The sequence below is a fragment of the Pan troglodytes genome, chromosome 18 (assembly GCF_028858775.2).
Source record: "Pan troglodytes isolate AG18354 chromosome 18, NHGRI_mPanTro3-v2.0_pri, whole genome shotgun sequence".
Taxonomy (NCBI): domain Eukaryota; kingdom Metazoa; phylum Chordata; class Mammalia; order Primates; family Hominidae; genus Pan; species Pan troglodytes.
Window position 1 is genome coordinate 65,029,108 of NC_072416.2, and position 25,653 is coordinate 65,054,760.

Below are 25,653 nucleotides of genomic sequence, written 5' to 3' on the forward strand. Positions count from 1 at the left end.
TGCATCAGCCTCCCGAGTATCTGGGATTACAGGCGCCCACCACCACACGCAGCTAATTTTTATAATTTTAGAAGTGGCAGGGTTTCATCATGTTGGCCAGGCTGGTCTCGAACTCCTGACCTCAAGTGATCCACCTGCCTTGGCCTCCCAAAGTGCTGTGATTACAGGCGTGAGCCACCATGCCTGGCCTTATTATCTGACTCTTTAATTCTAGCCATCCTAGTAGGTATGAAGTAGTAGTGTCTAATATTGGTTTGATTTGCATTTCCCTGATGGCTAATGATGTCGAGCATCTTTTCATGTTCTTGTTGGCTCTTTTCACATTCCTTGGAGAAATGTTTACTCAAATCCTCTGCCCATTTAAAAAAATTAAGTTGTCTTTTTGTTGTTGAATTGTAAGAGAACTTTATATATTCCAGATATAAGTCCCTTATCAGACACATAATTTGCAAATCTTTTCTCCCATTCTGTGGGTTGTCTTTTCCATTCTTCCATAGTGGCCTTTGCAACACAAAAGTTTTTCATTTTGATGAAGTCCGAATTACCTGTTTTTGTTGTTGTTTCTCATGCTTTTGGTATCATATCTAAGAATATGTCACTAAACCATGAAGATTTACCTCTATGTCCTTTAAGAGAAGAGTTTTATAGTTTTAGCTCTTACATTTAGGACTTTGATTCATATTGAGTTAATTTTTGTACATGGTGTGATATATGGGTCTCTTTTTTTTTTTTTTGAGACAGGATCTTGCTCTGTTGCTCAGGCTAGAGTTCAGTGGCACAATCATAGCTCACTGCAGCCTCAACCTCCTGGGCTCGAGCAATCCTCCCACCTCAGCCTCCCCAGTAGCTGGGACTACACGCACATTCCACCATGCCTGGCTCATCTTTTTTACTTTTTGTTGCTGGTCTTAAACTTCTGAACTCAAGTAATCCTCCCAAAGTGCTGGGATTACAGGTGTGAGCCACTGCACCTGAGCCAACTTTATTCTTTTGCATGTGGCATGATCCAGTTTTCCCAATATCATTTGTTGGAAAGACTATTCTTCCCCTTATTGAATGGTCTTGACACCCTTGTTCAAAATCAGTTCACCTTGGCCAGGAATGGTGGCTCACACCTGTAATCCTAGCACTTTGGGAGGCCGAGGCAAGAGGGTCATTTGAGCCCAGGAGTTCAAGACCAGCCTGGGCAACATAATGAGACACCATCTCTGAAAATAAATAAACTAATTAAATCAGTTAACCATAGAGACATGGGTTTATTTATGGACTCTCAATTCTGTATATCTGTCTTATGCCAGTACCATACTCTCTCTCTTTTTTTTTCGACAAAGTCTCACTCTGTTGCCCAGGCTGGAGTGCAGTGGCACCATCTCAGCTCACTGCAAGCTCCGCCTCCCCGGTTCATGCCATTCTCCTGCCTCAGCCTCCTGAAGTGTAGTCCCAGCTACGGTAGCTGGGACTACAGGCATGTAGCTGGGACTACAGGCACCCATCACCACGCCCAGCTAATTTTTTTCTTTCTTTTTTCTTTTTCTTTCTTTTTTTTTTTTTTTTTTTTGTATTTTTAGTAGAGACGGGGTTTCACCATATTAGCCAGGAATGGTCTCGATCTCCTGACCTCGTGATCCACCCGCCTCAGCCTCCCAAAGTGCTGGGATTACAGGCGTGAGCCACTGCGCCCAGCCAAGTACCACATTCTCTTAATAGCATTTCTTCCTCATAAGTTTTGAGGTAGGGACGTGTGAGTTCTTCTACTTTGTTCCTTTTCAAGATTGTTTTGCTTGAAGTGGGACCACAGACATATGCCACCACACCCAGCTAATTTCCTTTTATTTTTTGTAGAGAAGGGATCTCACTATGTGGCCCAGGCTGGTCTCAAACTCCTGGGCTCAAGTGATCCTCCTGCCTTGGTGTCTCAAAGTGCTGGGATTACAGACATGAGCCACCATGCCTGGCCACTTCTGTCACTTTTTGCTTCATATATTTTAGTGCTCTGTTATCTGGTACATATATGTTTATAATTGCATGTCTTCCTGATAGATTGACATGTTTATCATTATAAAATACCCTTCTTTATCTCTAGTAATATTTTAAAAGTCTACATTGCCTGATACTAGCGTAGCCATTCCAACTTTCTTGTGGTTACTGTTTCCGTAATATACTTTTTCCCAGTCTCTTCTTTTCCGTTTATTTGTATCTTTGACTCTAAAGTCTGTCTCCTATAGACAGCATATAGGGGACTTTTTAAAAAATCCAATCTGGGCTGAGTGTGGTGGCTCACACCTGTAATCCCAGCACTTTGGGAGGCCAAGGCTGGTGGATCACTTAAGGTCAGGAGTTCAAGACCAGCCTAGCCAATATGGTGAAACCCCATCCCTACTAAAAATACAAAAAAAAAAAAATTAGCTGGGCGTGGTAGTACATGCCTGTAATCCCAGCTACTCGGGAGGCTGAGGCAGGAGAATCACTTGAACCCAGGATGCGAAGGTTGCAGTGAACCAAGATCGTGCCACTGCACTTCCAGCCTGCATGACAGACCAAGACTTTGTCTCCAAAAAATGAATAAATAAAATTTTTTTAAAAATTGAATCCAACAGTCTCTGCCTTTTGACTGGATTGTTTAATCCACTCACATTTAATGTTATTCCTGACATAGTTGGATTTACTGCTGGCATTTTACTTTTTGTTTTCCATGTGTCTTGTGTCTTTTTTGTCTTCTATTTATCCTCTACCGCTTTCTTTGTTCTAAGTAAATATTTTCTAGTGAAGTATTTAAATTTCTTTAATAATTAATATCACTGTATATTTTTAGTTTTGTTGTTGTCATTGTTGTTTTTAGTGGTTGTTATAGGGCTTACCATATACATTTTACCTAAAGAGAATCAGCTTCAGAGGTGTTTTGTTTTGTTTTGTTTTGTTTTGAGACAGGGTCTCACTCTGTTGCCCAGGCTGGAGTGCAGTGGCATGATCTCGGCTCACTGCCACCTCCATCTCTTGGGCTCAGGTGATCCTCCCACCTCAGCCTTCCAAGTAGCTGGGACTACAGGTGTGCACCACCAACCCCAGCTAATTGTTTTTTCTATTTTTAGTACAGACAAGGTTTCGCCATGCTGCCAAGGCTGGTCTTGAACTCCTGGGCTCAAGCAATCCACCCACCTTGGCCTCCCAAAGCGTTGGGGTTATAGGTGTGAGCCACAGTGCCTGGCCCTATCTCTACTAGCTTCATTCCAGTGAGATATAGAAACATTATTCCTATATATCCCTATTCACTTTTCACCCTTTTGTGGTATTATGGTTATATGTATTACATCTATTAATGTTACAAACCCAAAAATACATTGTATGATTGTTATTTTACTGTTTTCATTTTGTTAGCCCAATGCAGCTTACTTCCACCCACCTCCTTTGTGTTGTCATTGGCAAATATATTAAATTTCTACATGTTACAGGCCCAATAATACACTTTATGCACACTCTTTTATAAATTGCCTTGGTCAATTTTTGCTTTAAATCTTTTATAAATTGCTGTTTTAAGTTAATGTTTTTAAAAAAGGAAAAAAATTATTCTATGTTTTATAATTACAACTTTCCTCCTTAAGCAATAAAAGAGCCACAGATATGAGGAATTACACAGACATCACAATCTCCACCACGCTGTGGTGTGCCCCGTGCAGTCCCACCCACTCAACAGCAATTTGTTTAATCCTCACAACAACCCTCACAATTAGTCGTTGTTAGCTCTGTTTTACAGATGGGACAAATGAAGCTCAGAAAGGGCTTCTGGGACACATGGATGGTAAGAGACTGAGTGAGCTTGGGGCCTACATCTTGTTTTTTTTTGTTGTTTTTTGTTTTTTTAGATGGAGTCTGGTTCTGTCATCCAGGCTGAAGTGTAGTGGTGTGATCCCAACCTGCATCCTCCACCCCCCCGGTTCAAATGATTCTCCTGCCTCAGCCTCCCAAGTTGCTGGGAATACAGGCATGTGCTACCACACCGAGTTAATTTCTGTATTTTTAGTAGAGGTGAGGTTTCACCATGTTAGGCAGGCTGATCTTGAACTGCTGACCTCAGGTGATCCACCACCTTGGCCTCCCAAAGTGCTGGGATTACAGGCGTGAGCCACCAAGCCCAGGCTGTTGGGGCCTACATCAGTCAGACTCAGAGATCAATGCTCTTTCCACAGCACGACTTCCTTCCCTTTACTCAACCAAGATAACATAGGAATGTTCTTAAGAAAATTCTAAGAGACTCAGGCAAATAACACCCAGGCTTTCTGAGAAAAGACTGATTCTTGGAAAAGATGATGCTGTACCAGGACTACCTGAATGAAAACTCTGCTAAGAGACTCAGGCAAGTAACAACCAGGCTTTCTGAGAAAAGGCTGATTCTCAGAAAAGATGATACTGTACCAGGACTACGTGGTTGACATGGCTGCCCACTCAACATCCCGTGTGCCCCATGTGAGCATCAGATGGGGCACACATGTGTCCTGGGCACCTCATCATGGTATCTGGCCTGGCACGAGTGCTTCCCATATGGGCTGAGTGAAAGGTTGTTGCTCCCCCAGGGACAGGTGGCAGGAGTAGAGCCAGCGGTTGGCAGAACTCGTCCTTGAGGCCCACACAGATGTGGCCAAGGAGCTGCATAGCTGAGTGGGGGAATCTATGTGTGGCTGGCCCCTAGGCCTAGCAGGTGGATTCACAATCTTGTCTGTCTTCCCCACTGCCCCCTTCCCCTGTCCTCTGCCTGAAAGCTTGTCCTGTGCATTCTGAACTTTGTCAGATGCTGGGCAGCAAAACAAGCAGCTTCCTCACCTCCCAAAGCCTAATATCCATACTCCTATTGATGTGGCCACAGCCTATAAGAGAATCTGGCAGAATGAGGCTGTGAGGATAGGCAGGCAGTCAACAGAGAGAGATGTGGTCCAGGCCAGGTGGAGCTGCTGGTAATCCCTGCTTTCCTGGTCCTGGCCACCCTGTCCTCCCATCCCTATACCTTTAAACCTCACACTGACTGAACCCTCAACTAATGTTCATTTTTTTAAATATGGAAAATACCACTTTGAGAGGCTGAGTCAGGTGGATCACCTGAAGTCAGGAGTTCGAGACTATCCTGGCCAACATGGTAAACATGCTACTAAAAATTGAAAAATTAGCTGGCTGTGGAGGTGAGCACCTGAATTCCCAGCTACTCAGGAGGCTGAGGCAGGAGAATTTCTTGAACCCAAGAGGTGGAGATTGCAGTGAGCCAAGATCATGTTATTGCACTCCGGCCTAGGCAACATGAGTGAAACTCCATCTCAAAAAATAAATACATAAATAAATATGGAAAATATGTGGCTGGGCGTGGTGGCTCACGCCTGTAATCCCAGCACTTTGTGAGGCTGAGGCAGGTGGATCACTTGAGATCAGGCGTTCGAGACCAGACTGGCCAACACGGTGAAACCCCATCTTTACTAAAAATACAAAAATTAGCTGGGGGTGGTGGCACAGGCATGTAGTCCCAGCTACTTGGGAGACTGAAGCAGGAGAATCGCTTGAACCCAGGAGGCAGAGGTTGCAGTGAGCCGAGATCGGGCCACTGCACTCCAGCCTGGGCGACAGAGTGAGACCCTGTCTCAAAAATAAATAAATAGGCCAGGCACAGTGGCTGTTGCCTGTAATCCCAACACTTTGGGAGGCCGAGGCAGGCGGATCACGAGGTCAGAAGATTGAGACCATCCTGGCTAACATGATGAAACCCTGTCTCTACTAAAAATACAAAAAATTATCCGGGCGTGGTGGCATGCGCCCGTAGTCCCAGCTACTCAGGAGGCTGAGGCAGGAGAATTGCTTGAACCCAGGAGGCGGAGGTTGCAGTGAGCCGAGATCGTGCCATTGCACTCCAGCCTGGGCAACAAGAGCGAAACTCCATCTCAAAAAAAAAAAAAAAAACCATCTCCAGCATCCCATGTACTCCTTCTCAGTCAATACTCAAAGTTACCACTAGTCTGACCTCTATCATAAATAAATTTTGCCCATATATACATATATCCATTATTTTAAATTTGAAGGAAACTTTGCTTACTCCGCTTTTAACATTTTGGCGCATTTTCTTTTCATCTTTTCTTTTTTTTTTTTTTTTTGAGACGGAGTCTTGCCCTGTCACCCAGACTGGTGTGCAATGGTGCCATCTCCGCTCACTGCAACCTCCACCTCCCGGGTTCAAGCAATTCTCCCCACCTCAGCCTCCCAAGTAGCTGGGACTACAGGCGTACACCACAAGCCCAGCTAATTTTTGTATTTTTTTAGTGGAGATGGGGTTTCGCCATGCTGGCCAGGCAGGTCTCAAAATTCTGACCTGAGATGATCCACCTGCCTCGGCCTCCCAAAGTGCTGGGACCGCAGGCATGAGCCACCATGCCCAGCCTCTTTTCACCTTTTCATTGTGTATTTATCTATAGCTGTACTATTAGAATGTACACAATTTTAAGCCAAATGTGGTGGCTCATGTCTATAATCCCAGCATTTTGGGAGTCTGATGTGGGAGGATTGCTTAAGCTCAGGAGTTCAAGACCAGCCTGGGCAACATAACTAGAGCCCATCTGAACAAAAAATTTAAAAATTAGCCAAGCATGGTGTGGTGCATGCCTGCAGTCCCAACTACTCAAGAGGCTGAAGTGAGAGGCTCACTTGAGTTTGGGAGGTGGAGGCTGTAGTGAGCTATGATCATGCCACTGCCTTCCAGCCTGGGCAACAGAGGGAGACCTTGTCTCAAAAAAAGAAAAAAATAAGGGAAAGAAAAGAAAAGAAAGAATGAATGAATAAACACAATTTTATACTCTGGGGTTTTTCTTTTTTTTTTTTAATTTAAGTTATTACCAAAAGCAGTTTAAAGTTTGAGTCTGTAGTTACATTGGCCTTTCTTGGTCCCCAGATATAAATGATGCTTCCAGTATTCACTATGGTATAGATAAATTTAGTTCAGAAAGGTCTTTGTTTTCATGTGTTTCTGACTATTTTCACAGGGGAGAGACCCAGAAGTGGAATTACTGAGTGAAGGCATGTGAACTTTTCTTTTCTTTTATTTTCTTTTTTGGTTGTTGTTTTGTTTTTGAGATGGAGTCTCACTCTGTCTCCCAGGCTGGAGCACAGTGATGCGATCTTGGCTCACTGCAACCTCCACCTCCTGGGTTCAAGCGATTCTCCTATCTCAGCCTCCCGAGTAGCTGGGATTACAGGCACGCACCACCATGCCCAGCTAATTTTTGTATTTTTAGTAGAGACAGGGTTTCACCATGTTGGCCAGGCTGGTCTCGAACTCCTGACCTCCAGTGATCCACCTGCCTTGACCTCCCAAAGTGCTTGGATTACAGGCGTGAGCCACCACACCAGCTGGCAAGTGGACTTTTCATGGCTTTGTATACATTTCACCAAATTATTTTCCCAAGGCATTGTATCAGTTTATCCTCCACCAGCAGTATATGTGAATGTCCTTTTCACTGTATCTTCACCAGAATTAGATGCCATCACTTTTAAATTTATTAGGTCTAAGTTGTAACTCCTGGTTTTAGTTAGCACTTTATGACCACCAGTAAGGTGGAATATTGTTTTCATAGGTGCTTACATGCTGCCTCTGGGTAGCAGAGCTGGGATGGGGACCACTCCATGGCAGCTCATGCTCAGGGGTCTAGAGCACTCTGCTACATGGCTAGGTGCCCCTTGGAGGCTGGGGAGCCGACAGAAAAACATGGTTTAAGGCACTGCTCTGATGTAAGATACTTTTCTGTGTGACCTTGGCCAACTTATATAACCCCTTTGAGCTTCAGCTTCCACATTTGTATAGTTTTGTAACAATAACATTTGCCCTATAAGGTTTTCAGAAAAATGAGGTGAGGCTGGGCGTGGTGGCTCATGCATGCCTGTACTCCCAGAACTTTGGGAGGCCAGAGTGGGAGGATCACTTGAGGCCAAGAGTTCAAGACCAGCCTGGGTAACAAAGTGAGACCCTGTCTCTACAAAAAAGAAAAAGAAAAAAAGAAAAAAAATGAGGTGAGATAATTTAAAGTGTTTGGCACAGCACCCAGGCTATAATGAAGGCCCAGTAAATTATAGCTATTGGCTATTCCACCATGAGTGGACCCTGGATTCAGGGCAAATCCAGGTAATGGGTTAGACCTTGGCCTCCTGGCTGTGTCCTGTGAGACTGCAGGCTGGTCACGGCCCCCCTCTGGGTCTTTGGGCCTCCCCCAGCTCCTCCCAAGTCCAGTGGAGAAGCCCATGTGAAAGAGCTTTGTAAACTGCAAAGGCTGCACAAACGGGAGATTTGAGCTGGCCCTTGCCCCTGCTGGCCTGCCTCCATGCTTGAAGGGTCTCCACTGCAGTCACTTCTTTTTGCCCAGATATTGCTTATGTGAGACCTGTAGAGACCTGGGGGCATGGGCAGAGAGGCATTTTTGGCCACCTGCAGCTGGGAGTGTGAAGGTGTGCTCTATTGCATCAATTCCAAATCCTATTCCAAAAACCATTTGCATCAAAATCTGGGGAGGTTTGCAACCCTGAGATTCTCATCAGAGAGTGTGGGGTGGGGCCAAGGAATACATATTTTTGCAATGATCCTCCAGGTGATTCTGATGCACAGATAGGTTCGCTAATTACTTGGATCAGGTCTGCTTTCTGTCACTTTACAGAATGAGCTCCATAGGACCGGAGCACAGAACAATTCAGTTTGGGTTTTTGTTGTTTGTTTTTTGTTTTTTTGTTTGTTTGTTTTGAGATGGAGTCTTGCTCTGTTGCCCAGGCTGGAGTACAGAGTGATCTCTGCTCACCGCAACCTCCTCCTCCCGGGTTCAAGAGATTCTCCTGCCTCAGCCTCCTAAGTAGCTGGGATTACAGGCTTGTGCCACTGGCCTGGCTAATTATTAGTATTGGTTTTTTTTTAGTAGAGATGGGGTTTCACCATGTTGGCCAGACTGGTCTTGAACTCCTGACCTCAGGTGATCCACCCGCCTCGGCCTCCCAAAGTGCTGGGCTTATAGGCGTGAGCCACCGTGCCCAGCCCAATTCGGTTTTGATAAAAGGAGGAGGGGGCAAATAGACAAGGGCACTTCAGGAAGGGACAGTGGATGTGAGGCTTCAACGACTCTTGGCAATAGGAGTGGGGCAGGATGACAGCCTGGAAGAGGAAGAAAAGAGTATCCACGGGAAGTCGGATTCAACTTGGCCTATTTCATATCTATGCCAAGAGCTGGCTATGGTGTAAGTTTGCTTGCATTGTGTATGTGTGCTTGTGTGTGCGTGTAATAAGTATGCTGTAGATAGATTTGTTGTCACCTATGTACAACTGCACTTGTATGCATATATATGTATGTATATGGACATGCATTTTACTCTTCTGTTTCTGCATGTTTCTTGGAGTGTTTGTTTGTCTGTTTTGAGATGGAGTCTCACTTTGTCACCCAGGCTGGAGTGCAGTGGCAAAATCTCGGCTCACTGCAACCTCCGCCTCCCGGGTTCAAGCGATTCTCCTGCCTCAGCCTCCCGAGTAGCTGGGATTACAGGTGCCCGCCACCACGCCTGGCTAATTTTTGTATTTTTAGTAGAGACAGGGGTTTCACCATGTTGGCCAGGCTGGTCTCGAACTCCTGACCTCAAGTGATCTGCCCACCTCGGCCTCCCAAAGTGCTGGGATTATAGGCGTGAGCCACTGCGCCTAGCCTTTTTCTGCATGTTCCTTTGTAGATGAGCTGTGCTCACATGTACCTATATCATAAATTAGCATGTACATGTGAGTATTAGATGCGAGTATGCATATGAATAAGAATGCATATATGCGTGTATGATTTCTTCCTAGAAACATGCTGGGCTAATGTTAACAACAAGAACAGAGGCGTAGGCCGGGCGCGGTGGCTCATGCCTGTAATCCCAGCAGTTTGGGAGGCCGAGGCGGGCAGATCACGAGTTCAGGAGATCAAGACCATTCTGGCTAACATGGTGAAACCGTGTCTCTACTAAAAATACAAAAAATTAGCCGGGCATGGTGGCGGGTGCCTGTAGTCCCAGCTACTCGGGAGGCTGAGGCAGGAGAATGGCATGAACCTGGGAGGTGGGGCTTGCAGTGAGCCGAGATCGTGCCACTGCACTCCAGCCTGGGCGACAGAGGAAGACTCCGTCTCAAAAAAAGGACAGAGGTGTAGCTATATTAATATCAGACAAACAGAAATCAAAATGAATAATGCATTTATTGCCATTAAATGACGCAGAGAAATAGCCCATATAATAGACATAAATTTTTATTTATTTATTTATTTATTTATTTATTTTTTGAGACGGAGTCTCACTCTGTTGCCCAGGCTGGAGTGCAGTGGCGCGATCTCGGCTCACTGCAACCTCCGCCTCCTGGGTTCAAGCAATTCTCCTGCCTCAGCCTCCTGAGTAGCTGTATTACAGGTGTGTGTCACCACGCCCAGCTAATTTTTGTATTTTTAGTAGAGACGGGGTTTCACCATTCCTGACCTCGTGATCCACCCACCTTGGCCTCCTGAAGTGCTGGGATTACAGGCGTGAGCCACTGCGCCCAGCCGACATGAAATTTTATGTGCTTACTGATAGGGATTTGAAATGTTAAATGAGGTCGGGCGCGGTGGCTCATGCCTATAATCCCAGCACTTTGGGAGGCCAAGGCGGGTGGATCACGAGGTCAGGAGATAGAGACCATCCTGGCTAGTACGGTGAAACCCCATCTCTACTAAAAATACAAAATTAGCCAGGCATGGTGGTGCATGCCTATAATTCCAGCTACTCGGGAGGCCAAGGCAGGAGAATGGCTTGAACCCGGGAGGCAGAGGTTGCGGTGAGCCGAGATCACGCCATTGTACTCCAGCCTGGGCAAAAACAGCGAAACTCCATCTCAAAAAAAAAAAAAAATTAGCCAGGCGCGGTGCTGTGTGTCTGTAGTCCCAGCTACTCAGGAGGCTGAAGCAGGAGAATCACTTGAACCTGGAAGGTGGAGGTTGCAGTGAGCCAAGATTGGGCTATTGCACTCCAGCCTGGGCGATAGAGAAAGACCCCATCTAAATAAATAAATAAATAAATAAATAAATAAATAAATAAGGGCCGGGCGTGGTGGCTCACACCTGTAATCCCAGCACTTTGGGAGGCCAAGGCGGGCAGATCACAAGGTCAGGAGATCGAGACCATCCTGGCTAGCATGGTGAAACACCGCCTCTACTAAAAATACAAAAAATTAGCCGGGTGTGGTGGCGGGCACCCGTGGTCCCAGCTGCTCTGGAGGTTGAGGCAGGAGAATGGCGTGAATCTGGGAGGCGGAGCTTGCAGTGAGCCAAGATTGCGCCACTGCACTCCAGCCTGGGCGACAGAGCAAGACTCCATCTCAAAAAATAAATAAATAAATAAATAAATATAAATAAATGAAACGTTAAAGGAGAGAAAAAATTCTGAGAGAAACACAAGAAAAAGTGGACAGACACACAATGGTTATGATCAATTGTTATGAAAAGCAGCCACTGATTCCCATGACAGATGGGCCAGGGTCCCATTTGTGGCTGAGTGGCTGCGCAGGGGTGACCCTTTTCCCTTCTCTTTCCAGGTGCCTTGGTCCCATTTGTGGCTGAGTGGCTGAGCCAGGGTCCCATTTGTGGCTGGGTGACTGAGCAGAGGTGACCCTTTTCCCTTCTCTTCCCAGGTGCCTTGCACACCAAGAGGCCTCAAGTGGTCACCAAATATGGAACCCTGCAAGGAAAACAGATGCATGTGGGGAAGACACCCATCCAAGTCTTTTTAGGAGTCCCCTTCTCCAGACCTCCTCTAGGTATCCTGAGGTTTGCACCTCCAGAACCCCCGGAGCCCTGGAAAGGAATCAGAGATGCTACCACCTACCCGCCTGGGTAAGAGTCAGAGGCCTGTCCACTGGGAGGGGGTAATGGGCCTATGCCTGCATCTGGGTGGGGCTTTGCACAGCTCACTGAGAACTCACTGTGTGATCACAGGCAGGCCTGGGGCCCATTCTGGGCCTCAGTTTTCAGACCCGTATCATGAGCAAACTGGTCCTGATGGTGTTTACGTCACTGACAATGCTGCTGTTGGTTTTTGTTTTTGTTTTTGTTTTTTTTAGATGGAGTCTCGCTCTGTCACCAGGCTGGAGTGCAGTGGCACGATCTCGGCTCACTGCAACCTCCGCCTCCCGGGTTCAAGCGAGTCTCCTACCTCAGCCTCTGAGTATCTGGGGCTACAGGTACGTGCCACCATGCACACCTAATTTTTGTATTTTTAGTAGAGACAGGGTTTCATTATGTTGGCCAGGATGGTCTCGATCTCTGGACCTCGTGATCCACATGCCTCGGCCTCCCAAAGTGCTGAGATTACAGGCATGAGCCACTGCGCCTAGACTTGTTGTTGGTTTCTTAGAGGAGAGCTCCAGGCAAGGGGGAGGCTGTCACCGACCGTGCTCCAGCACCTGCTGGGGAGCTGCGTTTTCCTAAATGTGTCTGAGGGGCAGTGTTCACTCTCACATCACCCCCCTGACCCAGTCCGGAGCTCTTCCCTCTCTCTGGGGGCTGAGCCCTGAGTCACAGAAGCATAATTAGAACAATGACTGCCCTTTGAAGCACTGGGCTTGGCGATTTACCCAGAACAAGTGTATTTACTGTTTATTCAGACTATTGAGTAATCCACTGTCCAGAACATTCTGTGGCAATCATTAACAATGCTCAGCATCAGTTGGTTAAAGCACAGGGTTTAGAAAAATGTCTGAGAACCTGGGTATCAGCTGATATAAAAAGATACAAATACCACCCCAGGTGTCTAGCTGTTAAAAACAGGTTGTTGGCTGGGCACAGTGGCTCACACTTGTAATACCAGAATTTTGATAGGCCAAGGCAGGAGGACTGCTTGAACCCAGGAGTTCAAGACCAGCCTGGGCAGCATGGCAAGACCCCATATCTACAGAAAATTTAAAAAAAATATCTGGGGGTGGTGGTGAGCACCTGTGGTCCCAGTTACTCTAAAGGCTGAGGTGGGAGGCTCACTTGATCAAAGCCCAAGGGATCACGGTTGTAGTAAGCCATGAGTGCACCACTGACTGCACTCCAGCCTGAGCCACAGAGTGAGACCCTGTCTCAAAAAAAAAAAAAAAAGCAGGTTGTCCACTGTTAGAACATGACTAGCAGTTACTAAAATACCAGAGCGTTCCTTGTCAGAACATTGGCTGTCACTGATAAGATCCCAGTTATCCTGAACATTCTGTGACTTATTTAGAATCCCAAAGATCAGTTGACAGAACATGGGATGGCCACTGTTAGAACCCTGGAGATCAGGAATTTAGAGGTTAGGGTGTTCACTCTATAGAAGTCTGGGCATCAGTTGTTAGAAACTGACCATGAGCTGTCAGAACAATGGCTGTTTGGAAACGGAGTGTCAGGTGTAAGAATTTGTGGATTGCTCAGAATAGCCCATGGGGTGGTGGTTGGGGTGGGCAGCGGGAGAGGAGGATGTTTCAAAGATAGTAGTTTCTGCCTGGGTAGTTACAGGGGAGGTGGAAGGAAGGTATCAGACTCCAAATTTATTTTGAAAGTAAAATTGGCAGGATTTGCTGGAGAATTGGATATAAGCCACAAGGAAAGAAGAGGAATCACTGATAATGACTAGTTTTTGGCCACAGTAGACAAGGAAATAGGGGTACCATTTATCAAAATGAGGAAAACTGGAGCAAGAGCAAGTTTGGGCAAAATAGGAATTCATTTTGAGCCAGGAACAGTGGCTCATGCCTGTAATTCCAGCACTTTGGGAGGCCGAGGCAGGAAATCACTTGAGCTCAGGAGTTTGAGACCAGCTTGAGCAATGTAGTGAGACCCTGTCTCTACAAGAAATTTAAAAAATTAGCTGGGTGCAGTGCCGTGGTCCTAGCTACTTGGGAGGCTGAAGTAAGAGTATCGCTTGGGCTTGGGAGGTTGAGGCTGCAGTGAGCTATGATCGTGCCACTCACACTTAGCCTGAGAGACAGAGTGAGACCCTATCTAAAACACACACACACACACACACACACACACACACACACACACACACACACAGAGTTCCTTTTGGGGCCTGTTAAATTTGACGTGCTGACAGATGTTCCACGTGGAGGGGCGGTAATGTGGCTGGAGAGAGAAGACAGAAGGCAAACTGATCATCAGCACATCAGTGGTGTGAAGTCCCTGGGCCTGGATGATGGGAGAAAGGATGGTCAGAAAAAAAAACAAAAGCTGAGGGTCGAGGACTGGGCACTGTCATGCTTAGGCCTGGAGAGAAGGAGGAACCACCAATGAGGTGGCAGGAATATCAGGAGCACGTGGTGTTACAGAAGCCCAGAGAAGGAAAGCTGTTCGAGAAAGATAATCTGGCCGGGCGAGGTGGCTCTCACCTGTAATCCCAACACCTTGGGAGGCTGAGGTGGGAGGATCCCTTGAGGCTAGGAGTTCCAGACCAACCTGGGCAACATAGTGAGACCCTGTCTCTACAAAAAAATTAAAAATTATCCAGTGTGATGGTGCGTGCTTGTAGTCCTAGCTACTTGGGAGGTTAAGGATCACTTGAGCCCAGGAGGTCAAGGCTGCAGTGAACTATGATCATGTCACTGCATTGCTGCCTGGGTGACCCTGTCTCTAAAGAAAGAGGAGGCTGGGCACCGTGGCTCATGCCTGTAATCCCAGCACTTTGGGAGGAAGAGGCAGGTGGATCTCGAGGTCAGGAGTTCGAGACCAGCCTGACCAACATGGCGAAACCCCGTCTCTTCTAAAAATACAAAAATTAGCTAGGTGTCGTGGCATGTGCCTCAGGAGGCTGAGGCAGTGAGCTGATATCTCCCACCTGAACCCAGGAGGCGGAGGTTGCAGTCAGCCAAGATGGTGCCACTGCACTCCAGCCTGGCCGACAGAGCGAGACTCCATCTCAAACAAAAAAAAAGAGAGAAGGAGATAGAGCAAAGGGGAATATAATATGGTCAACCATGTTGAGGGCTGTCAGGGCAAGTAAGATAATGACAGAGATTTAGCAAGATGGATGTCACTGGTGACCATGGCAGGATGGCTCTGATGGTGGGATGGGCACAGAAGCCTTGGCTGTTCATAATCCCAGTTCCCAGCTATCAGAGCCCTGGCTTTCCTGGTGAGGTGCTAGATGTGGTTTACTAGACAGCATTCTAATACCACATTAGCTGCTGCCAGAGGAGTGTTGGAATGCTGTAGGGAAGGACTGGTGAAAGGGAGCAGGTGATGCTCTGGAAACAGGCTAGGCTAGGACAAGAGCAGAAGGGAGCAGAGGAACAGGCGAGGCAAACAGGGTGTCCTGCGCCCAATCAAATGGTCCAGGCCCAGCTGTTATGAGAATAGCCACCTAGGGGTTGGGCCAGCAGGGAGAAAAGGTGAGGTGGCCGGAGAGCCCATGCTACAAAAATACCCCAAATATCCACACAGTATAAGGCACTGGGCTGGGTGCCAGTACTCAGATGAATCTACCTCCATTCCTGCCCTTGGGAAGTGCATGGTCACTTGGGGAGAAAAACAGCCAACTGAAATAACTCCAACCAGGACATGGTCAACAGCGGACAGGAGGCCAGGCATGGTGGCTCATGCCTATAATCCCAGCACTTTGGGAGGCCGAGGTGGGCAGATCACTTAAGGCCAGGAGTTCGAGACCAGCCTGGCCAACATGGTGAAACCCCGACTCTACTAAAAATACAAAAATTAGCTGGGTGTGATGGCGCGTGCCTGTAGTCCCAGCTACTTGCGAGATTGAGGTAGGAGAATTGCTTGAACCTAGAGGCAGAGGTAGCAGTGAGCCAAGATCATGCCACTACACTCCAGCCTGGGCAACAGAGCAAGACTCTGTCTCAAAAAAATAAGTGGACAGGATGTCGGGAGGCACAGAAGAGGAAGTGACCAGGAGACGAGACACCACTTAAGCTGGGCCTTAAACACGAATAGGAGTTTGCTGGGCAGGGCAGAAGGCATTTGCTTGAGAGGACTGAGGCCCACAGGCTTGGAGGTGGGAGGCAAGGGGCCACATGTATCTACAGCAAAGGGTGGCTGGGACAGAGATGACTGGATGGAAAGGAGGGCCTGGGTACTCCGGGTATCTTAACTTTATCCTGAGGGCAGTGGAGAGTCAGGGAAGATTTTTGTTGATTTGTTTGTTTTTATTGATATATCATAGTTGTACATATTAGGGAAGATATGAAGAAGAGGAGTGACATAGTCCGCCAGAGTGTGGCCGAGGAGTAGGAGGAGTGTGAAGAGGCTGGGGTACTGTCCAGACCAGAGACGGTGGTGGCCTTGACATCTCCCCAGAGATGGGGATGGAGGGGAGGGACCATATTCCAGAGCTGTTTGGGAGGCAGAAGGGAGACTGAGGGGAGGGTGGGGCATGAAAGACAGGGAGGTGCCCAGGGCAGGCAGGTTCCTGCCTTGACAGCACCAACAGGAGCAGGAATCTCTCCACGGACTGAGGCGCCGGGCAGGGAGGGGATGGTTCCTGAGAGGCCAACCTGCCTCCCAGTCCTGGGCCCCGGGGCTGGCGGAGGCCTCCTGGACACGGACACGCACGCACATGCGCACGCACACGCACGCGCACAGACGCTGCCTGGATTTTGCTTTGGGTTCCGTCTTCTCACTGCGGACCCTGGATTGAAACGATCTTCCCGCGGCCGCCGCCGCTACCTGGTGCCCGCAGGTGCCTGCAGGAGTCCTGGGGCCAGCTGGCCTCGATGTACGTCAGTACGCGGGAACGGTACAAATGGCTGCGCTTCAGCGAGGACTGTCTGTACCTGAACGTGTACGCGCCGGCGCGCGCGCCCGGGGATCCCCAGCTGCCAGTGAGTGCCAGGTCTCCCGCGCCCGCGGTCCCACCGCCGCCCACCGCCCCGCTCAGGCCCCGGCCTTCTTCGTCCAGGTGATGGTCTGGTTCCCGGGAGGCGCCTTCATCGTGGGCGCTGCTTCTTCGTACGAGGGCTCTGACTTGGCCGCCCGCGAGAAAGTGGTGCTGGTGTTTGTGCAGCACAGGCTCGGCATCTTCGGCTTCCTGAGGTGGCGGGGCCGGTACCCTTTGGGACCGCAGCTGTGGCCGGAGCGGCGGGGACTGGGTGGGAAGGGAGGGGCGGGGCCTGGGGAGGGGATGGGGGGGTGGGGCCGTGAGGCGGGGGCGGGGCCTGGCGCTCGGTGGAAGGGGCGGGCGCTCCATACCGTCTGGATGGGGCGAGCTAACTCCAAGGAAGGGGGTGTGGTCGCAGGACTGGGTCTTAGAGGGGCAAGGCTGGGCTGGGTGGGGGAAGCCCAGGAGGGCAGCCCAACGCGCCCCGACTGTCGAGGCCCGGGACCCTGACAGTGAACCCCACATGCCCAGCACGGACGACAGCCACGCGCGCGGGAACTGGGGGCTGCTGGACCAGATGGCGGCTCTGCGCTGGGTGCAGGAGAACATCGCAGCCTTCGGGGGAGACCCAGGAAATGTGACCCTGTTCGGCCAGTCGGCGGGGGCCATGAGCATCTCAGGACTGGTGAGAGCAATGCCCAGACGGACCGAGCACAGACTTAGGCTCCTGCGTTCCCACAAATGTATGCTCCACTGCACAGGCCATGTGCAGATTTGCGTGTACAGGAACGTGCCTGCCACAGAAATGCTCTCGCCCCTGCCAAGGGTACAGCCCCTCACAGCCAAGGATGTCTCCTCTGTTGAGGGATAGCACTGATGAGAAAACTGAGCCCCAGGAAGGGTAGTGCTGAGGCTTGGGGTAATCAGTGAATCCAGGTGCTACCCAGCACCTTCTGCCTCTCCACATTCCCCCAGAACTCTATCCCCTGAACAGAGCCCACCATCTGCCCCCTGGGCAAGGCTAGGACCTCACACCAGGCCTGCAAGCCAGGGGCATGAGTTGACGGGCTTTGCCCCTGACTCCTGTGTGACTGCTGACCTGGGATGTGCCTGGAATGTGGGTGTACTGTAAGGTGCCCTGTGAGGGGCATATGGCTAGGAAGTGAACACATCACACAGGACATTGCTGGCCACAGTCATAATAATACTCAACAGCTGAGCACTTCCTGTGTGCCAGGCATTCTTCTAAGCACCTTATGTGTCGTCATCCATGTAATTCCTTCAATAGTCCAAAAAGAAAAGTACTGTTGTCTCCATTCTACAGATAAAGAAAGGAAGGCCCAGAGAATTAAGCAACTTTATCCAAAATTCACTAAAAAGCAGAGGAAAAAAAAATTTTTTTTTTTTGAGACGGAGTTTTGCTCTTGTTGCCCAGGCTGGAGTGCAATGGCGTGATCTCAACTCACCATTACCTCCGCCTCCCGGGTTCAAGCGATTCTCCAAAGCAGGGAAAGATTGTAAGCAGCAAAGTGACATGATCAGATGTGCATTTAGAGAGATGGCTCAGCCTGCTGCATGGGACTGGGTTGGCAAGAAACAGGAGCAGAGACTCGGAGAGCTACTGGGAGGGGCAGGGATGGGGATAGGATATATCCTAGGAGAGATCATGGGGGCTGGCTCTAAAGCAGGGGCAGGAAAGATGGAGAGCAGAGGATGGCTCAGAGTGATCCAGGAGGCCAAATGGGCAGGACTAGGGCAGCTGGGGTGTGGTCATTAGCAGAGATAGGGAAGGCCCCTGGGGCTGGGGGATGGTATGGGGTAAGGAATGCCACCCAGACAGGGATTGGCTGGAGCAGGTTTGGGGCACATGAAGTCTGAGGTATCCAAGGGACAGGATGGGAGGCCCTAGATGTACTTGTTCCCCCAACTTGGGCAGTGGAGAGAGGCTAACAGCTGTCAGTACAGGTAACAACCTGGGGAAACCATGAGGTCCCTTCCACCTACCCCTCATTTCTAGCCCTAAAGTAGAGGGAGACCCTTTTTCCACACCAGCAGATTCCCTCCCCCAATCTCACATCCCCTCTGGAACCCACTGGGGCCCACTGTACAGACCAGAGGCAGGAATACCACTGGCTTTAGGTCTAGGACATCACCCCAGGACTCCTGACTCCCTCCCAGCTACTTGCCCTTCCTGGCTTCACTCAGGCTGCCTGCCCATGGCCAGACAGATGCCCAGAACAGCCCAGGTGTCTCTACTTGGGCATCTCACGGGTATATTCCTCCCTGTTCTTGCAGATGATGTCACCCCTAGCCTCGGGTCTCTTCCATCGGGCCATTTCCCAGAGTGGCACCGCGTTATTCAGACTTTTCATCACTCGTAACCCACTGAAAGTGGCCAAGGTGAGTGCCTCTCCTTCCCCAGGGCTCAGCATGGAAGGGCAGGATGGAAGCACCCCTGAGCATCCCTTCTTCTCTCTATAGAAGGTTGCCCACCTGGCTGGATGCAACCACAACAGCACACAGATCCTGGTAAACTGCCTGAGGGCACTATCAGGGACCAAGGTGATGCGTGTGTCCAACAAGATGGTAGGTAGAACATTCCAGCTGCCTGACCTGGCTGCCTGAGGGCCATCCTCCTATCCTGGTACCCAGCCACCCCCAACTACTTCCCCAGGGACCCTGTCTCAAGAGCACACGAGGGAGACTTCCTTTAACTCTGATCCCTTCCTCTCCCCCATAGAGATTCCTCCAACTGAACTTCCAGAGAGACCCTGAAGAGGTAAACAGGCCACATTCTGCAATTTGAGTATTTATTTAACACCTACTTTGTGCCAGGCACTTGGGATACTTAGGGAATTGTTCAGGCCAAGATCCCTTCCCTAGTGGAGCTGATGTTCCAGTGGGGAAGGAGAATAAACCCTATAAATAAATATATTGTCCACCTCCTTAGAAGGTGATAAGTGAATAGCAAGGAATGGAGAGGGTAAAGGGGTTGGACATGTTGGGAGGTATGGACTTTTAAATAGAATGGCTAGAACAGGACTCAGTGAAGTGAAATTTAGCAAAGATTTTCAAGAGGTGAAGGAGTGAGCTATACAGATACCCGTGGCCATCCCAAGTCCACGTAATTTGGTCCTGCCTATGCTGCTCCCCTCCCACACCCATCCTCCTGGGGCTCACCATGCCAGCCCCAGCCTTTTCCCAATCAAAGAACCTAGGCTAGAGCAGCCTCTGAAGGGGCACCCAAGGTCGCAGGGACCCTGGGAGGATACTTGAGGAGACTGGCTGGAAATGCCCTTTGCCTTGTAGATTATCTGGTCCATGAGCCCTGTGGTGGATGGTGTGGTGATCCCAGATGACCCTTTGGTGCTCCTGACCCAGGGGCAGGTTTCATCTGTGCCCTACCTTCTAGGTGTCAACAACCTGGAATTCAATTGGCTCTTGCCTTATGTAAGTGAGTAGGAGTTCAATTGGCTCTTGCCTTACATAAGTGAGTACCATAGTGGAGGCAGGGAAGGATGCCTCTTGGACGGTGCTGGGCACCAGGTCAGATGCCAGTAGCCCCTCTGTGGATGCCCTATGTTTGGGAGCCTCCTATAGTCCCTGTACAGTGAAAACTGGCCATGAATGATGGAGGGGAAGAAGGGAGAAGTATGGCCTGCTAGAGATTTGAGGACCACAAATTCTCAGATCATAGTTTAGATGGGTTATGATGTTCATTCCCAAGCCTCTAGGCAACTGCAAATCCTGAAGCCCTCCCTTGCTCCTGGGTCAGGGTAGATGCCCCAACTCAGGGTGGACCCCCACTCAGTACCACTTCAGCTCTGGCCCAGGTGGTAGTGATGAGCAGGATGGGAGCAGGGGGACAAGAGAGAGTCATGGGCCCTTCCTGGGCTGTGTGCTGTGTCTGATAACTCATCATTAGATGGGCAAGACCTTTGGGGCCTTTGTAGCTCTGGCCAGAATCCCTCCTAATGCTCAGGCCTGACCCACACTGGGGTCCTTGTCTTGTGAACAGATCATGAAGTTCCCGCTAAACCGGCAGGCGATGAGAAAGGAAACCATCACTAAGATGCTCTGGAGTACCCGCACCCTGTTGGTGAGGGACCCAGCTGGCAGGGATGCTCAGTTCGGACAGGGTTGACCCCCCTGTTTTTTTTAACCTAGTAGCTGCTCTTTGCAAAGGGGCTCCCAGCCAGGGTAAGGATCTTTCTTGGAGGGTCTGGGGTTTGCTGTGGGATCAGATGACTGCTTACAGGTAAGGTGCTCAGGGTCACAGGGGCAGTTATGCAGCAAAATCAGGGGTTACAATCAGCAGAGACAGAAACTTTCCCAGGAAGCTCCCTTTTTTCCCCCTCCCAGGCCAAAAACTCCTGGGGGGCTGAGCATGGATCCAAGTCACTGGTGGGCCCACCTCTGGCCCAGCTGGCACCCAGGCCTCAGGTAAGTGTGGCCTCCTCACTCAGAATATCACCAAGGAGCAGGTACCACTTGTGGTGGAGGAGTACCTGGACAATGTCAATGAGCATGACTGGAAGATGCTACGAAACCGTATGATGGACATAGTTCAAGATGCCACTTTCGTGTATGCCACGCTGCAGACTGCTCACTACCACCGAGGTATGTGGGGTCCCCAAGAGTGGCCACACTGGCCCCGTCCACTCTCCAGGTGTGCTGTTTACCAACTGGGCTTATCGACTGCTCCCCTACCCTCTCTGTACTTCTGGGCTAGTATAGGATTCTAAGATATCACAGAGGAGGCAGCATGCTATCAACTACAAGAGAGGAAGGGGCCAGGCATGGTGGCTCACGCCTGTAATCCCAGCACTTTGGGAAGCCAAAGTGGGCGGATCATTTGAGGCCAGGAGTTCTAGACCAGCCTCACCAACATGGTGAAAACCCATCTCTACTAAAAGTACAAAAAAATTAGCCAGCTGTAGTGGCGCATGCCTATAGTCCCAGCTACTCAGTAGACTGACGTGGGAGAATCGCTTGAACCTGGGAGGGGGAGGTTGCAGTGAGCCAACATCACACCACTGCACTCCAGCCTGGGCAACAGAGCGAGACTCCATCTCAAAAAAAAACAAAAAAAGTATAAGAGAGGAACTGTTCTTCCTTAGGAACAAGGGCAGGACCTCAAACAGTCCAGAGGAGAAGCCTGGGGTGGTCAGGGAAGGCTTCCTGGCTGAGAGGACAGGCTTAGGGGCACCTTGAAAGTTCAGGCTGACTGGGGCTAGGGGAACATGTGGGTAACAGGTTAAAAGGGGGGGGGCTGGAAAATGCAGACACCAAAGACCCTTCAATATGAGGCCAAGAAAGGAAGGTTCAGATCAGGGAAAAGGAAGGCTTCCATGATCCTGGCCACAATCCTGTGAATTAGGTTTTAGTATTCTCAGTCTGAAGATAAGGAATTATTGATACAATTCAGAAAGGTAGAGCAACTTGCTTTAGGTCACACAGCGAATGAGTAGTGCAGACAGGATTCAAGTCTGCCCCCTTGATTCTGAAGCCAAAGCTCTTTTTCCTGCTTGGTGCAGGTGAGTGGGAGGCATGGGGTGGATAAGAAGCCTAGGCAGAGGCTTTTCCTGCATCCCTCCTCAGTTTCCCTATTCACAGATGCCGGCCTCCCTGTCTACCTGTATGAATTTGAGCACCACGCTCGTGGAATAATCGTCAAACCCCCACTGATGGGGCAGACCATGGGGATGAGATGTACTTCCTCTTTGGGGGCCCCTTCACCACAGGTGCAAAGGTCCCACCTGATACCCCAACTGGGTGTCCAGTCTCCCACCTCTGGATGCAGACCCACCCCTCCATTGGCTGGCCACAGGGAGCTCACCAGTTCCTAATCTGTGATGCTCTCCCAAATGAAAGTCTTCTGCTCCGGAAGCAGCAGAAGCAGCAGGAGTAGGGTGGGAGGTCAGTGTCCCCTGCTCTGTCCGAAATCCCACATCCCATTCTGCCCCCAGGCCTTTCCATGGGTAAGGAGAAGGCACTTAGCCTCCGGATGATGAAATACTGGGCCAAATTTGCCCTCACAGGGTGAGTCTGCCCCCCAGCACATCTGGGCATTCTACCTGCCCAGTGCTGGACCCGAAGAAGCCAGCTGCTTCGGATATTTGCCCCAGCATGTCCTACAGGAACTGCCCAGTCAGCCCAACCAGGGTGCCCCTTCTTCTTCAGCTTTTCCCAGTCAGTCACCGGATCCTAAACGTCTCTAGAATGTGTCCTTCTTGATCCATGACCCACACTCTTCATTCACTCAAGCATTCCACAGTCATTCACCACTGCACTCTTTTGGGCCCAGCCCCAGTACTGGGAGCTGGAATTCAAGGATGTTGCAGACATGAGCCCCATCCTCCAGCAGCTCACCACATAAAATCAGGAAATTACAATCCGGTACGCTGAGAGCTGTATTGGGGGAGCACAAGGCACTTTGAGAGCATAGAGGAGGTGTCTGGCCCAGCCTAGGGGGCAGGTGACATGTAAAGAAAGCTTTGGCTAGCCTTGTGACTATTTTCTTAAAGTCTCGCTCTGTCACCCAGACTGGAGTGCAGTGGCGCAATCCCAGCTCACTGCAATCTCCGCCTCCCAGGTTCAAGCGATTCTCCCACCTCGGCCTCCTGAGGTGGATTACAGGCCACCACGCCTGGCTAATTTTTGTATTTTTGTAGAGGTGGGGTTTCACGTTGGCCAGGCTGGTCTTGAATTCCTAACCTCAAGCTATCCACCCACCTCGGCCTCTGAAAGTGCTGGGATTACAGGCATGAGCCACTGCGCCTGGCCTCTCTCCTTTCAATTCATCCTCCTTATGACACTCAAAGTGTCTTTCTTTTTCTTTTTTTTTTTTAATTTTTTTGAGACAGGGTCTCACTCTGCTGCCCAGGCTAGAGTGTAGTGGTGCAATCACAGCTCACTGCAGCCTTGACCTCCCAGGCTCAAGCAGTCCTCCCACTTCAGCCACCCAAGTAGCTGAATTAGACTACCACCATGCCCGTCTAATTTTTTTTTTTTTTTTTTGAGACAGAGTCTCGCTCTGTCACCCAGGCTGGAGAGCAGTGGTGCAATCTCAGCTCACTGCAAGCTCTGCTTCCCGGGTTTATGCCATTCTCCTGCCTCAGCCTACCGAGTAGCTGGGACTACAGGTGCCTGCCACCATGCCTGGCTAATTTTTTTGTATCTTTAGTAGAGATGAGGTTTCACCATGTTAGCCAGGATGGTCTCGATCTCCTGACCTCGTGATCTGCCCACCTCGGGCTCCCAAAGTGCTGGGATTACAGGTGTGAGCCACCACGCCTAGCCTAATTTTTGTATTTTTTGTAGAGATGAAGTCTTGCTATTTTGCCCAGACTGGTCTCCAACTCCCGGGCTCAAGCAATTTTCTCACCTATGCCTCCCAAAGTGTTGGTCTTACAGGCGTTAGCCACCATACCCAGCCCAAGGGGTCTTTCTGAAATAACATCTGACCAAGTCACTCTCCTGTTTAAAACTCTTCATGGCTTCTCTCTGCCTCCAAGATAAAGTCCCAGCTCCTCAACCTTGCGTGAAAGGCCTTTCAAAATCTTTCCTATGTCATCTCCTTTCCACTTCGATCCCTTTCACACACTCTCTTTTTTTTTGTTTTTGTGTTTGTTTTTGAGACAGAGTCTCGCTCTGTCACCCAGGCTGGAGTGCAGTGGCGCGATCTCGGCTCACTGCAATCTCCACCTCCCAGGTTCATGCTATTCTCCTGCCTCAGCCTCCCGAGTAGCTGGGACTACAGGCACCCGCCACCTCGCCCGGCTTTTTTTTTTTGTATATTTAGTAGAGACAGGGTTTCGCCATGTTAGCCAGGATGGTCTCGATCTCCTGACCTCGTGATCCGCCCGCCTCAGCCTCCCAAAGTGCTGGGATTACAGGCGTGAGCCACCAGGCCTGGCCACACACACACTCTGTTTTTACCTAACTCTTGACTTGTGCTTCCTCCAAAAGCCTTGGTCTTTTATATCTCTCAACCTGGCACATACTGTTTGCTCTGCCTGGAAGGCCCACCCCAATACACACTTTCCTACTCTTTATTAAAGTTCTAAGTATCATCTCCGTAAAGCCCTCTGGAACCCCAGGTCCCAAGGGAAGGGTGAAAGAAAGAAGCAGGATGAAAAGGAACACAGGTAATCCTCTCTTTTTTATTTCTGGGCAGAAACCCCAATGATGGGAATCTGCCCTGCTGGCCACGCTACAACAAGGATGAAAAGTACCTGCAGCTGGATTTTACCACAAGAGTGGGCATGAAGCTCAAGGAGAAGAAGATGGCTTTTTGGATGAGTCTGTACCGGTCTCAAAGACCTGAGAAGCAGAGGCAATTCTAAGGGTGGCTATGCAGGAAGGAGCCAAAGAGGGGTTTGCCCCCACCACCCAGGCCCTGGGGAGACTAGCCATGGACATACCTGGGGACAAGAGTTCTACCCACCCAAATTTAGAACTGCAGGAGCTCCCTGCTGCCTCCAGGCCAAAGCTAGAGCTTTTGCCTGTTGTGTGGGACCTGCACTGCCCTTTCCAGCCTGACATCCCATGATGCCCCCCTACTTCACTGTTGACATCCAGTTAGGCCAGGCCCTGTCAACACCACACTGTGCTCAGCTCTCCAGCCTCAGGACAACCTCTTTTTTTCCCTTCTTCAAATCCTCCCACCCTTCAATGTCTCCTTGTGGCTCCTTCTTATGGGAGGTCGACCCAGACTGCCACTGCCCCTGTCACTGCACCCAGCTTGGCATTTACCATCCATCCTGCTCAACCTTGTGCCTGTCTGTTCACATTGGCCTGGAGGCCTAG

General features: G+C 49.7%; 1 protein-coding gene across 1 annotated transcript; it reads left to right on the forward strand.

Annotated features, from left to right (window-relative positions):
• Positions 1-16,631: 16,631 nt before the first annotated feature.
• Positions 16,632-25,336, forward strand: CES4A (carboxylesterase 4A). The gene is given in 13 exon segments (XM_024353739.3): positions 16,632-16,846; positions 16,924-17,069; positions 17,374-17,527; positions 19,138-19,242; positions 19,324-19,428; positions 19,583-19,621; positions 20,152-20,292; positions 20,861-20,941; positions 21,309-21,462; positions 22,459-22,521; positions 22,524-22,586; positions 22,812-22,884; positions 25,022-25,336. Coding segments are annotated over 13 exon segments (1,401 nt in total). The 5' UTR covers positions 16,632-16,738; the 3' UTR covers positions 25,191-25,336.
• Positions 25,337-25,653: the final 317 nt, after the last annotated feature.